Genomic DNA, 14988 nt, shown 5'->3' with positions numbered 1-14988 from the left:
ATATTTGGATGTCATCTGAGCAGGTGAGATAAAAGATGTCAGAAAAAGACAATAATGGCAACTAAAGGAAGAATGTGGGGAAAAATTACAATGACCTTAATGGAGCCTCACAGATTGGAGAAAAATTGTCTGACTTGATGGAGAGTGTCCTACCAAACAGCTGAGAAGAAAACAGAACACACTTGGGATGAACTAGAGCATAAATTAAATAGAACAACTTGTCCAACATCAGTGTCTGACCTCATAAATGTCCCGGCTGTATCATGTGGAAAGTCTTGTTCAAATATTGGGTTGACATTATACTAAACTCTAAAGATTAGCGATGGGCTTCTCTTATGCATGTGTTTAGGCGAAGGAAAATGGGAGGTGGAAATATAAATAACACCATAATATCATGAAAGTTTACATTGATCCATCCATCTGGACTTTGGTTCAACATGATTTGAGTTGGAAAGGTTTAAATTTAGACATTGGAATAGAAATCCTAAAATAAAATAAATAAATAAAAATGATCTGCTGTACTCACGTTGCATTGAATTGGCTCAGGAAATAATTTGACCTCCTCTGTAACATTTGCTGCCAAAATCTGGCCAAAATTATGACAGTCGAGAGGCTTTTATGTGGTTTACAGATTTATTAATGTTTCATTTTATGCAGTGCAGTGATGGCATGAAAGCTATTTGAATTTAAGGCCGGGGTCTTTCCAGAAGCCAGTGTGGGAACATATGTGAAATTAAATGTCATCATCTGTACGTTATTTACAGTTCAAGTAAAACACGACTTATGCAGCCGAATAAGACAGGATGCCCCACTGCCAATTAGTTTTTCTTCAAGCAGAGCTTCATCCACAAAAAGCAAAAAGTGGAAAAGTAAAAAACAAAGTTGTTTTTTGTTTGCCACTGTGGGAGTGGCTTGTGTTTTACACACGTCTCATGCAAAAACTGCAGAGTTTTTCCAGTCTGAGTAGACCAGGAAGCCAGTGAAGGTGCTGTCAGTCTTGGTGCTGCAGTAGAACCCATTATACTCTGAAAGGGCCATTTGGACCCACACCTGGTCGCTGGGGATGAGGTGAAGCAGGGAGCCGCCTGACAGAGACGCCGGTTTGGGCCAGTTACCATAAAACTGGAAGTAGGATGCCACGGCGTGTCCGTTCTTCATCAGGTCAAACTGCAGGCTGGCGCGGTAAACGGTGGCGTGGACCGCAAAGTAGTAAACGCCAGGGACCTTGCAGGTGAAGCGTCCAGTCTCTGAGTTGTAGTCCCCCTGTTCGTTGAAGAGTATTGTGTCAAAGACGACTGCGTCCCCAACATTTAGGGGTAAAGTGTGGCTCTGAGACAGTTTGGCACTGAAAGCCGATTTAGGGGCCACTGCACACTCTCCTGGCTGGCCCCTCTCCCCTTTTTCTCCTTGGTAGCCTTTGTCTCCAGTCAGGCCTCGCACTCCTGTCTCACCTGAAGAGGAAGACAAGAAGAAACATGAACAATGAACACTAACAGAAATGATCAATGATCAGCACTACACAGTGCTTTAAGAAAATATTCAGACCACTTTAATTTTTCACATTTTGTCATGTTACAACCAAAAACTAAGTTTTTTTTATAGGATTTTTGAATTATAACAGTGTGTCTTGTAGTGGTATAGAAATGTATGTAATTCTACAAATAGTTTCCAGGTGAGGAGTTCCGGTTCTTAGGTGGGCGTGGTGTATATAAGGGAGCTGCAGCGCTCATTCAGCATGTGTCGTCTTTGTGCTCCCACTGTGTGGTTTGTGTCCGGTGGAATCTGGCAGCGGAAAGCAACAAATTGCTGGCTGGTGCATGTTGTGCTGACGATCTGGTGGTAGGTGTTCTCTCTCCCTGCACTTTAGCTGATCGTGGTCAGAAAATCTAAATTAAAGTGTGATTATAGGTAAAACGCCTCAGCGCTGCGCTCCTCTTCCTCGGTCTGCGAGTGTGTGTGTGTGTGTGTGTGCGTGTTTGTGGATCGGCAGGTAAGAAATTAACACCCATCTAGGCTCCGCTTTCTTTTAGTTTTAGTGACTAATCTGTTTGTAGTCCCCACAGTTGGACCATTGCTGCTCTGTCTACGTTCGTTTCCCGGATCTGCTCTGTCTACGTTCGTTTCCCGGATCTGCTCTGTCTACGTTCGTTTCCCGGATCTGCTCTGTCTACGTTCGTTTCCCGGATCTGCTCTGTCTACGTTCGTTTCCCGGATCTGCTCTGTCTACGTTCGTTTCCCGGATCTGCTCTGTCTACGTTCGTTTCCCGGATCTGCTCTGTCTACGTTCGTTTCCCGGATCTGCTCTGTCTGCATCCGTTTTCCGGACCTGCTCTGCTCCTGTCTACGTTTATCTCCCGGATTTCGGCACAATTGTTTTTAAAGTTGGACTGTGGCGTTATCCGCCCTCATTAAAGCGGTGTTTGGGGTGTGGCGTCAGCGCGCCCATTTCACCTCTCGCTGCGGTGCGGCAAGAGGACCACGCCTGGGCCTGATGTTTTAACTTGTATTATCTGTTTTCTATTTCTTTTACTTATTTTGTCTACAGCCTTTTTTTTTTGTTCTTTATTTAGTCAGGGCTGATATTATTCTTTTTGAGATTATTATATTGGTTAACTGTCTGTTTTTGTTTGCAGTTGCTGAGGCCCGGTGGCGGTGTTGGTGTGGTGACGGTGTCCTCCTCGTCTGTGTGCTGTGATTTTTGAGTTTGGGGTGTCTCACTGCGTCTGGTGTTAAAAGGTTTTTTTTTTGGTTTGCTGTGTTTGGTGGAGGTCGTCCCCATAGCGCCCCCTCCGGCCGGTAACCTCAGCTGCTGCAGTTTTTTTATTTTCTTTTGACTTATTTTGATTTATTGTGTCATTTTTAAAAACATTTTTTAAAAAAGAGAATTTAATAAAACTACTTTTATAACTGTGAACTGTCTCAGATGTTTTAAATCCCTGCATAACCGAACCTGTGTGCCTCCGACGAGAGGTAATATTCCCTGGGTGAAATTCCCAGGGTGGCGTTGTTGAGCAACCTATTAGAACTAAAATCCCACAAAACCCGAACTACCATCTAGTGTCGCCACATTTTTGGCGTTGTCGGCAGGATTATGCTTTTTATGAACATCTGAGACCAGTGTTTGTGTTTTTCAATATTTGTGTTTGTGTATTTTTTTTTCTTTTTTTTTCCCTTTTTTTCTTTTTGTGCAGATTGACCGATCCAGAAACAGAGCAGCAGTGGTTCCATGTAGAGCTTCAAAGTGGTGGGTGAGGTCTTAATAGTTTAACCTTAGGTTGTTTTTTTTTTGCACTGCAGTAATCATAAGCTTGCTATAATGGAAGAAGAAATTCAGGAACTTAAGGACCTGGTAGCAAGCTTAAGAGCTGACAACGAGCAGTTGCGACAGGGTCAGGCTAGCTTGGGTGCTCAACCGTCCACTTCTTCGGCATCGGCTAATGCCCCTCCTACGCCTAGTCTCCCTGTAGCAGAGAGACTGATTTTTGTGCCTAGGGATAGGAAATGTCCCATCTTTAGAGGAAGGACAGGCATAGGATTGAGTGAGTGGATGGAGGAAGCAAAGGTGTGTATGAGAGCGCGACATCTATCTGTTGCTGACCAAGCATTTTTCCTGTTCGATCATTTGGATGGAGAGGCTAGGAATGAAATAAAGTATCGCTCTAGTGCAGAGAGAGAGGACCCTGCTAAAGTGTTTGAAATCTTACAAGAATTGTATGGCTGCTCAGAGTCATATGTTGCTCTCCAAGAGGCCTTCTTTTCCAGAGGACAACAAGAGGGGGAGAGTCTTCAGGAGTTCTCCCTCGCATTAATGGGTCTTATGGAGAAGGTAAAGCAACGCGCACCTGCTGGTATGTTGAATTCTGAGACGCTGCTAAGAGATCAGTTTGTTGAGCAGGTGTTGGATGGTTCCCTGCGTCGTGAGCTGAAGCAGCTGGTGCGCGCGAGGCCGGACAGCACTTTGCTTGATGTTAGGACTGCAGCAATACAGTGGGAGCGCGAAGGGGTACCTCATCCTGTGAGAAGCCGTAGTCAGTCGGTTCCTTCAGTTTATGGTGTCCAGTATGGGGTTCATGGTGGTCCTCAGGTAGCTTCTTTGACATCAGCAACAGAAATGAGTCAGATGAGGGAAATGCTAAAGCGTCAGCAAGAGCAGCTCCAACAGCTTAGTGAGAGCATTTCTCAGTTGCAGAATTTCCGTCGTACTAACCGTCCACCCTTTGCTGGTCCAGTTATCTGTAGGCGGTGTAATCAGCCTGGTCATTTTGCACGAGAGTGTGATGGGGTGCGTGCCCCTCGTCGAACCCAAGTTCAGTCAGATTCAGCTACTCGGCCCCATTCTGCTTCAGCGGCGGAAAACTAGTTCCCACCGAACTGCAGAGCCACAGTTTAGGTGGGGGTGCTACTGGCTCACAAGCCGTTATTGGGAGTTTGGGTGCTTCTAAATTGATCTCAGCTTGTCCTCATGCAGATGTAATCATGGGTGGTGTAACAGTCGCATGTTTAGTGGATACTGGTTCAATGGTGTCCACGGTCTCTGAAAGCTTTTTTCGTCAGCATATGGAGTCTTGGGGTTTGGAGCGTCTCCATTCGTGTCATTGGTTGGAGCTTAGAGCTGCCAATGGTCTTAAGATTCCTTATATTGGCTATTTAGAACTTGATGTACAACTCTGTGGCAAATTGATTCCCCACTGTGGTGTTTTGGTTGTTCAGGACCCTTGTGGTGAGCTCCCAACTAAGGTCCCAGGTGTTTTGGGGATGAATGTGATCAGGAAGTGTTATCAGGAACTGTTTGGGCTGCATGGTGTAGCTTGGTCTTCTGTGCCTGGTGTTTCTGAGACCCCTCAGTCCGTCATGCAGGCATTGCAGCAGTGTCAGTCTGCCTCCTTACAAGAGCCTCATAGTCCTGGAAGGGTTAAGGTCAGGGGTAAAAAGGGCTGTCGGATTCCTGGTGGAGTCATGAAAATTGTGGCTGCCACATGTTCTGATGGGTACTCAGGCTCTACTGCTCTGTTTGAACCCTTAGAGTCCGGATTGCCTTCTGGTTTGCTTGCTTCCCCTGCCTTGGTTCCAGTAATCAGGGGTACAGCTTATGTGCCCATTATTAATGTTGGTTTGACTGAAGTGGTGTTATACCCTCGCACTGTTGTTGGCACACTGAATGTTGTTAATGTGGTGAGTCTCCCGGCAGGAATTACTGAAGTCCCAGCAAAAGTAGCCAGGATGGGGTGCCAGACGGCTTCAGTTGGTGTGCAACAGCAGGTGAAGGACTTGGATTTGTCGTCTTTGTCTGTGGAAGAACAAGGTCAGGTGAGATCATTGCTCCATCAGTACATGACAGTTTTCTCATCTCATGATGGTGACCTGGGCTGTACTAGTCTGATAGCTCATGACATTCCTTTGGTTGACGATGTCCCAGTTAAACAACGCTATAGGCGTATTCCCCCTTCTGATTATGAGGTGGTGAAGGACCATATCAACCAATTGCTGACTTCACAGATCATTAGAGAGAGTAGCAGCCCGTATGCTTCTCCAATAGTATTAGTGAGAAAGAAAGATGGAAGTATTCGGATGTGTGTTGACTATAGACAGTTAAATAGCAAGACCCGAAAAGACTCTTTTCCTCTCCCACGAATAGAAGAGTCATTGGATGCCTTGTCTGGTGCATGTTGGTTTTCCACCCTTGATTTGGCTAGTGGGTATAATCAGGTTCCAGTTGTGGAGGCAGATCGTCCAAAAACTGCCTTTTGTACTCCCTTTGGGCTGTTTGAATGGAACCGGATGCCTTTTGGGCTCTGCAATGCGCCTAGTACCTTCCAACGGTTAATGCAGCGGATTTTTGGGGATCAACAGTGCCAGTCTGTTTTGTTATATCTTGATGACATTGTTGTTTTCTCTTCAAGTGTGGATCAACATCTGGAGCGCTTGAAGGTGGTGCTGGATCGACTTCTACAGCAGGGGCTCAAAGCAAAGCTCAGTAAATGTTCGTTCTTTCAAAAAGAGGTACGTTATTTAGGACATGTGATCTCTGGTGAAGGGGTTGCCACAGATCCTAGTAAAGTTGAAGTTGTAGCCAACTGGCCAACTCCCATTAAAGTTTCAGAACTTCGGTCGTTCCTTGGCTTTGCTAGTTATTACCGTCGTTTTGTGGAAGGTTTTGCAAAACTGGCAGCTCCTTTGCATAGAGCTGTGGCTCAGTGTGCTGGTGCCAAGGCTGGCAAGAAATCAGATTGTGGACTTACTGTATGTTGGACTGATGAGTGTCAAAAGAGCTTTGAAATCCTCAAGGCTAAGCTAACAACAACACCAGTGTTAGCCTATGCAGATTTCACTCAGCCATTTATCCTGGAGGTTGATGCCAGCCATGGTGGCCTGGGAGCAGTCCTCTCTCAGATGCAAGGAGGCAAGGTGAGACCGATTGCTTATGCCAGTCGAGGCTTGAGACCCACAGAGCGAAACATGGCAAATTACAGCTCCATGAAGCTTGAGTTTCTGGCCCTTAAGTGGGCCATGACTGACAAGTTTAGAGAGTATCTGTTGGGGAACAAATGTATTGTCTACACTGATAACAACCCTCTCAGTCATCTGTCCACCGCTAAATTGGCTGCCACTGAACAGAGGTGGGCTGCTCAGCTAGCATCTTTTGATTTTGAGATCAAGTACCGGTCAGGTCGGAGTAACACCAATGCTGATGCGCTTTCTCGCCAGCATCCACCTGACCTACCAGATGTGAAAGTCATGCTTCCGGGTACAGCTATGCCTAGAGCATTGCAGGAAGCTTTGGGGTTTGAAACAGTTGAGGCAACCCAAGCAGTCGTTGCAGTTTTGCCACAGCATACTACAGCTGAACTTTGTGCTTTGCAGCAGGCGGATCCTGTTTTACAGGACGTGTTGGTGTTTTGGAAGAAAGGACAGCATCCTAGTCGAGAGGAGCGAGCCCAGCTGTCTTCATCCACGTTGGTTCTGCTTCGACAGTGGAACCGGTTTGTCGAGAGAGATGGAGTTCTCTATCGAAAGGTATTTAGGTCCGACGGTGGTGATGTTGTGTTTCAGTTGGTGTTACCAAGTGTGCTAATTAAGGATGTTCTGACCCAAGTTCATGAAGAACATGGTCACCAGGGAGTGGAGCGAACTTTGGCGCTCTTACGGTCCCGGTGTTACTGGCCTCATATGGCCTCTGATGTGGCCCAATGGTGCCAGGCTTGTGAGAGGTGCCAGGTGGCAAAGGATGTCCACCCTAAAGCTTATGGTAACATGGGACATTTATTAGCATCACGTCCTAATGAAATTTTGGCTATTGATTATACCACCTTAGAGCCCACTCAGAATGGCTTAGAAAATGTTTTGGTCTTGACAGATGTTTTTAGTAAATATACTGTTGCTGTCCCCACACGGGATCAGCGAGCGGCCACTGTGGCTAAGGTTTTGGTGTCTGAATGGTTTTATAAGTTTGGTGTTCCAGCTCGGTTGCACTCCGACCAGGGTCGTAACTTTGAGAGCTCACTTATCCAGCAGCTGTGTAGCTTGTATGGTATTGTAAAATCACGCACCACTCCATATCACCCAGAAGGAAATGGCCAATGTGAGCGTTTTAATCGGACGCTGCACAATCTGTTAAGGACGCTGCCTGTGTCTCGGAAGAGAGATTGGCATGCCTGTTTGCCCCAGGTTCTTTATTGTTATAATACAACTCCTCACCAATCTACTGGAGAGTCACCTTTCCTTTTAATGTTTGGTCAGGAACCTAGACTGCCCCTAGATTTCCTGTTGGGTAGAGTTGAGAGTCCAGTTGGTGGTTCTGTCCATGAGTGGGTTCAAGAGCATCAAGCTCGTTTGCAGGTAGCCTTTGATAGGGCTAGAGAGCACCTGAAACATGCTGCAGATCGCCGAAGGCAGGCCCATGAGACTCAGGTGAAACATCTGCCATTAAAAGAAGGTCAATTTGTGTTTTTGCGTGACTTTACTGCTAGGGGGCCTCATAAGACCAGGGACCGATGGAGCTCTGTCAAGTATAAAGTGTTGAGGGCACCAAAGGACGATGGCTCTGTTTATACCATTGCACCTATGAATGACCAGACTAAAGTAAGACAGGTACACCGTACCATGCTGAAGCCTGTGGTTGGTGTTGTTCCTCCTGATCACATTCCTCCTCACAACTTGCCTTCTGTAGAAGAAGGACTGTCTGAGGATAATGGCCCATTTGATTATGATCTGTTTGTTTGTGAACAGCAACCCCTGGTGGTTGCTTCTGACTTACCTTCTAGTAGATCACAGCCTCAAGCTGCATCCCAGGAACCAGGGTCACCATGTGAACCAGTTGTATCCGCTGAACCCTCTACATCTGTGACTGTTCCACCTGTCAGCTGTCCTGAGCCAGTGGCCTTACGTCGTTCCAAACGACAAACTGCTGGACAACATTCTAATGTGTACCATCTCCCACGGCCAGCAGGAGATGCTCTTCCTGGAGGCTCTTCTGCATCCATGTCAAGTGTATCAGCTTTTAGACCTTGGATCTGATAGTTCCAGTTTTGAATTGGCCATCGTCGGGTCGACGATGCAAGAAGGGGGGGTAGAATGTAGTGGTATAGAAATGTATGTAATTCTACAAATAGTTTCCAGGTGAGGAGTTCCGGTTCTTAGGTGGGCGTGGTGTATATAAGGGAGCTGCAGCGCTCATTCAGCATGTGTCGTCTTTGTGCTCCCACTGTGTGGTTTGTGTCCGGTGGAATCTGGCAGCGGAAAGCAACAAATTGCTGGCTGGTGCATGTTGTGCTGACGATCTGGTGGTAGGTGTTCTCTCTCCCTGCACTTTAGCTGATCGTGGTCAGAAAATCTAAATTAAAGTGTGATTATAGGTAAAACGCCTCAGCGCTGCGCTCCTCTTCCTCGGTCTGCGAGTGTGTGTGTGTGTGTGTGCGTGTTTGTGGATCGGCAGGTAAGAAATTAACACCCATCTAGGCTCCGCTTTCTTTTAGTTTTAGTGACTAATCTGTTTGTAGTCCCCACAGTTGGACCATTGCTGCTCTGTCTACGTTCGTTTCCCGGATCTGCTCTGTCTACGTTCGTTTCCCGGATCTGCTCTGTCTACGTTCGTTTCCCGGATCTGCTCTGTCTACGTTCGTTTCCCGGATCTGCTCTGTCTACGTTCGTTTCCCGGATCTGCTCTGTCTACGTTCGTTTCCCGGATCTGCTCTGTCTGCATCCGTTTTCCGGACCTGCTCTGCTCCTGTCTACGTTTATCTCCCGGATTTCGGCACAATTGTTTTTAAAGTTGGACTGTGGCGTTATCCGCCCTCATTAAAGCGGTGTTTGGGGTGTGGCGTCAGCGCGCCCATTTCACCTCTCGCTGCGGTGCGGCAAGAGGACCACGCCTGGGCCTGATGTTTTAACTTGTATTATCTGTTTTCTATTTCTTTTACTTATTTTGTCTACAGCCTTTTTTTTTTGTTCTTTATTTAGTCAGGGCTGATATTATTCTTTTTGAGATTATTATATTGGTTAACTGTCTGTTTTTGTTTGCAGTTGCTGAGGCCCGGTGGCGGTGTTGGTGTGGTGACGGTGTCCTCCTCGTCTGTGTGCTGTGATTTTTGAGTTTGGGGTGTCTCACTGCGTCTGGTGTTAAAAGGTTTTTTTTTTGGTTTGCTGTGTTTGGTGGAGGTCGTCCCCATAGCGCCCCCTCCGGCCGGTAACCTCAGCTGCTGCAGTTTTTTTATTTTCTTTTGACTTATTTTGATTTATTGTGTCATTTTTAAAAACATTTTTTAAAAAAGAGAATTTAATAAAACTACTTTTATAACTGTGAACTGTCTCAGATGTTTTAAATCCCTGCATAACCGAACCTGTGTGCCTCCGACGAGAGGTAATATTCCCTGGGTGAAATTCCCAGGGTGGCGTTGTTGAGCAACCTATTAGAACTAAAATCCCACAAAACCCGAACTACCATCTAGTGTCGCCACAGTCTAAAAAAGTAAAGCTAAATATCGTAACTAAATGCATTTCTAAATATACAGAAATGTACAGGGGAACACTGCACCAAGTAATCCAATAAATTATGAACTAGCTAGCCTATTTAACTAGCAAACATGTTGCTAGCTAGCTAGCCTATCTATCTAACTAGCTAGCTAGCTAACTAGTTACTCATAGGTAAATATTTTGACTGTTTCCACATTAGAATTTAAATTTTTTTCTCTTGTTCTTCTGGTTTTAGTTTCCATTTAAACATATTTGATGTTGTTTTAACTGCTAATTCAAAGTACATTTCATATTCTAAGTAAAGTCTGGAACAAACCACTGATATAGAGATTTTCAGACAAGAACAACCTTCATCCATTAACAACAAGGACCGCCTCTCTGACGCCTGTTTAATAGAATAAATGATCTCACTGTACAAACCCCATACTGTTGTTATTTTGGACACCGCCCCTTTGATTAATGATTCAGTTACACAGAATAGGCAGAATATTTGTCATAACAGGGTCTTTTGGTTTTCTGCTGCTTTTCAGCAGCTGATTGCAAATTATTTTCCATTTGGAAATATAATTTCGGTCAAAAACAGTGTATGATCAGGTTAGTAAATTTTGGCCATTTTTCCACAAATAATGATCAGAAAAGTGTGCTGTAGACTTGTATTTTGACTTTTAAAATAAATTAAATTTTTGCTTTAAAGATGGAAATATTTTTTTGATGTTGGTTCATCTCATAAAGTCCCGATGAAATACACTGTAGTTTGTGACATGAAGATGAAGAAATGGGGAAAGACGCTGTAACAAATGGAAAGGAGTACCTGGATATCCCCTGTCTCCCTTCTCGCCTTTCTCTCCCGGAGCGGCATCCCTCCCATCTCTTCCGTCTCTTCCCGGCTGACCGGGATTGCCATGATTCCCAGGAGAGCCTGGGATGCCAGGGTGACCAGTGCACAGACTGGGAGGGATCTTGTTGTCCTCCAGCTGGCTGGAAAAGCAGACTTGTAGGACGATGATGGAGCATAACAAGGGGAACAGGCCGAGTGAGGTCATTGCACCGTAGAGGCTGGAGTGAAAGGGAGAAGCATTGTGGCTTTAAACACACATGTGACGGCTATTAGCTCAGATGTACAGTTAAGACCACAGACAAAATAACCCGAGGCTACAGTAAACGTTTGATTGTGGATTAAACCTCATGACAGCAGGGGAGAAAGAGAGGGAGAGAGTACATTTTACAAGATAATTGGATCTCCCAATAAAACAGTCAACATTTCAGGCACTTTGACCTTAAATCAAAAGTCTTTATTGGCTCTCATTTCCTGAACCACCGCACAGGAAGACACAAAGTATTCATTAAGTCGCCATTAAATCAAGATCGAGAAAAAATGTAGAAGACAAAAATTGAAAAATTACAAAGAATTTCCCCCACCTAGACATGTTTTTAATGAGTGTTTTCTGGGATGTTTAATGCCCAACACCAAATAGCAGAGCCACAAAGACAAGGTCTGCCAGGGAGACGTCTGAGTCGGCACTCCTGCTCTATAAAATATCCTGAGGAGAGTTGTGTTAGTGACTTCTTATGTTTCTCCTCCAGGGTTGTGATCTCTTAATAATCCAACACTTATGGACAACGTTTACTCTACGGCGCTTTATATTTTGTCACATTACAGCCACAAGCTTTGATGTATTTTACTGGGGTTTTGTGTGGCCGACCAAAGCAAACTAGTGAATAATTATGAGGTGGACGTGGTTTTCAACATTTATTACAAACTAAACTCTGGGTTTCAGCCCTGTTGAGACAATACCTTTTAGAACCGCATTTCATTGCGATTGCAGATGCAAATGTCTCTACTGGCTGAAAAGGTTTCCCATTTCTCTATGTAAAATAACTCAAGGTACATCAGATTGAACCTGTGAACATTGTTTTCTTTCTAAGTGCTGATAGCTTGATTGGGCCTAGTTCTGGATTTTCTACCAGATGAATGTAGTTTAAAGTTGATATCCTGCTGGAAAGCGAACCTGTCCTCCAATTTTAAGTCTTTTATTGCTAAATAAACGTTTTTGTTGTTTTCCTGGATTGATCTGTTTTTGCTCAAAACCGTTTTCCCATCAACTCCGACCACCAGTGAGTTTTACTTACGATTATCAGAGAAAATGCGACAGAATACATCTTCACATCTCTTCACATTTACATGCCGCTTAGTGTGGATGTGTGCAGCTTGTGGCCATGATGCCATGCAATGTGAAAAATATCAAAGGGTCTGCATGCTTCTATGATATTGACCATGTTCTTGCCCATAAGAAAAGCCCAAATTATTGTTTTATCGTCATGTTTACCGGCTGAGCGTTGAGTATTACGTCCAGAAACAGCTGCACACAAAGAAGCAGAGGGAGAAAAAAAAACTGGAGAAAAACAGTGGGAAAAAATGAGGGTGGGACGAAGAACTGCATGTCAGCATTCCTGGCACGAGTGGAGCTCAGACGAGAAGACAAACACTGCAGAGTCGAAGCAGCTGCTGTCTTATGAGTGTTTCTTTATTAATAAAATAATAGAAAAAGGAATTTAAATACTCACTGTCCACGAATAGATCAGTGCATGTGGGAGGAAAACATATGCAGTGTGCGTAAACCGAGCGAAGAACAGCAAACACCGTTTTCGAAGAGCCGAGTGAGAAGAAGCACATTGTGAATCTTTTTGTGGAACTTGGAGGAGGCTAAAAACGACAACATGTTTGTTTGAGATGTTTTATTTCTACTGTCGCCATCTGCATGTTCAGCATGAGGGATTGCTGCAAAGGTTAGACTGGAAGCAGTCAACCATCCATCATCACCACGTGAACTGAACTTCGTTGTTTTACAAAAAGAATGAAGGTAACTAACGTTGAATCTGTCTGAATACCTGGACTCAGACGACGACATATTTCTGTATATAAACCATCTCGTCCAGTGCTCTGTGACGGCAGCTTTTGTGCATTTGTGGGATAATTAAATGTCAAATGAAAACATTTAAAATGACTGTGGCATATTTACCAATAAAATAAAATAAAAATAAAATTTAAAAAAAAAACAATAAAAAAGGATTCTTATTTAAAGTGAAATAAAACCTCAGACTTGGTACCAAAAGCGCTAATTAATTTCACCTCCTCAGCATCTCAGGCTATGAAAAGTTTGACTGTTTTGTACTCAGCTACCTGAGGAAGTTTTGCATCATTCCTGCTCAGCTGACCTTTGTAGCCACTTTGACAACTGATAATTTAAAGTATTTATCTGAGAAAATGTGTTTAGGTGACTTGCATAAAAACAAAACCGTACGCCAGCAGCAGACTGTGACATCACTCATAGTTTAGTTTGTTCAGGGGTCTTGACTTGTCATGTTTCAAAATACTATACAATTAGATTTAATTATATGAGATTTCTGAGCTAATTTATGTCCAGAATTCATCTAAATATTTAACTCTTAAGAAAAATACACTGATGTTGGGTACGGGTATAAAATGGTTTGTTTACTGGCACAGAATAGAAGCAGAAGGGATGAAATTGAAGCCCATTGGTGCAAAGCAGGGAAGTAGAGGCAAATTGACCTGAGGTGACTCAAAAGACAGAGACAAGAATTTAACAGCAACTCATACTGGGAGCTGAAAATTAACCAAAAATACTAACAAAGTCGGTATAACCCAGGATAACTAATTCTACTGAAAATTTTAAATATACACCTGCAACATTCATTTGTAAATTTCAACCGTATTTAGATTTCCCTAAGAGTCGCCATTTCTAGTCTGTGTCTGGTTGTCCTGCTTCTTGTTTGGGCATGAGTGGGCTTTTATGAGTGTGTGACCAGAGGCCCACCGGCTCATAATTACGGTTATTTGTGTTTTAGATGAGCAAATAAGCCCATCTGATTGCACAACAGAAACCACAGAGCCGCAGCCATTAGAGAAAGTTTGGCAGAGCAGCAAAATGATGTTTTCCACATGTAAAATGCCGCTGTGCACAAAATGTATAACATATCTTCTGATTCAGTTTACAGTGGAAGGTCAGACGTCTTTTCCCAAAACACATCTAGACATATCCTCTCTGCTGAGCTACCGTAAGGCGCGACTTTTCATTTGTTTCTAAAGGTCTGCTTAAGAAAGAAACACAACCTTACCAGGATGCAGTGCAGTCTTTGGTGCAGCTGTTTCAGATGGTGTTTGTGTGATAAAGAAATAAAAAAAAACAAAAAACACTGAAACGATCTCCTCCAGACCTGAGAGAGTGGCTGGGAAAAACTGAAAGGAAATGGTGATGATATCCAATTAGAAAAACTGGAGTCAGTGGGAGAGGAGGAGCCTCGGCTGGGAGGAGAAGGAGGAAAATATGTGATGTCTGTCCAGCACAAACACATATGAGAAACGCAGCGCCTTGCAAAAGTATTCACTCCTCTTCACATGTTGGCACAATCAATCAATCAAATTTTATTTGTATAGCACATTTCAGCAGCAAGGCATTTCAAAGTGCTTTACATAATTTTAAACAGTGAGAAAGAAAAAGAAAGTAATAAAAAGATAAAAAGAAAAGATAAAATCACAGCCTAACAGGACAAGGCCTCCAGCCTTGCAGCACCAGGCTCCGTCCGCCTGTTTCGCGAAAATTTTGCGCTAGGACTTTCGCTGTCCTACGCGGATTTTGTGCATTAATTGGTTACCTGTTAGTCTAGAATTTACAGGGTTAAACAGTGAGAAAGAAAAAGAAAGTAATAAAAAGATAATAAAATCACAGCCTAACAGGACAAGGCCTCCAGCCTTGCAGCACCAGGCTCCGTCCGCCTGTTTCGCAAAAATTTTGCGCTAGGACTTTCGCTGTCCTACGCGGATTTTGTGCATTAATTGGTTACCTGTTAGTCTAGAATTTACAGGGTTTTATATACGCGCAATGACTCCCAGTCACTCGCAAATACATAGAAGGCATCAATTGCCATAAGCAACTGTAAACAGGTGGGTTTTAAGTTGAGATTTAAAGGCACCCAGTGTTTCAGCTGTTTTACAGTTTT

At 43.9% G+C, this 14988-nt stretch overlaps 1 protein-coding gene and 1 long non-coding RNA gene across 2 annotated transcripts; one reads left to right on the top strand and one right to left on the bottom strand.

The window, feature by feature from the left end:
* Nucleotides 1–614: 614 nt before the first annotated feature.
* Nucleotides 615–14384, bottom strand: c1qtnf5 (C1q and TNF related 5). Its single transcript, XM_014968413.2, has 3 exons — nt 14107–14384; nt 10781–11025; nt 615–1451 (listed from the first exon to the last, which is right to left on the bottom strand). Exons 2-3 carry the CDS (start codon nt 11010–11012, stop codon nt 931–933), a joined length of 753 nt encoding a protein of 250 aa, XP_014823899.1. The 5' UTR covers nt 11013–11025; nt 14107–14384; the 3' UTR covers nt 615–930.
* LOC148155835 (uncharacterized) lies at nt 6310–9800 on the top strand. Its single transcript, XR_015765104.1, has 2 exons — nt 6310–7014; nt 9520–9800. It is a non-coding gene; the product is annotated as an uncharacterized LOC148155835 (long non-coding RNA).
* Nucleotides 14385–14988: the final 604 nt, after the last annotated feature.

The sequence above is a fragment of the Poecilia mexicana genome, unplaced genomic scaffold (assembly GCF_051168715.1).
Source record: "Poecilia mexicana isolate PSO_F unplaced genomic scaffold, ASM5116871v1 scaffold_13, whole genome shotgun sequence".
NCBI lineage: Eukaryota > Metazoa > Chordata > Actinopteri > Cyprinodontiformes > Poeciliidae > Poecilia > Poecilia mexicana.
This window is presented reverse-complemented; position numbering and strand designations above follow the sequence as displayed.

Coding starts and splice junctions, on each gene's coding strand:
- c1qtnf5 (XM_014968413.2), bottom strand. CDS start 11,012: ATGACCTCACTCGGCCTGTTCCCCTTGTTATGCTCCATCATCGTCCTA. Junction 1,452..10,780: donor GGGAGACAGGGGATATCCAG/GTACTCCTTTCC, acceptor CTTCCTCTTCAG/GTGAGACAGGAGTGCGAGGC.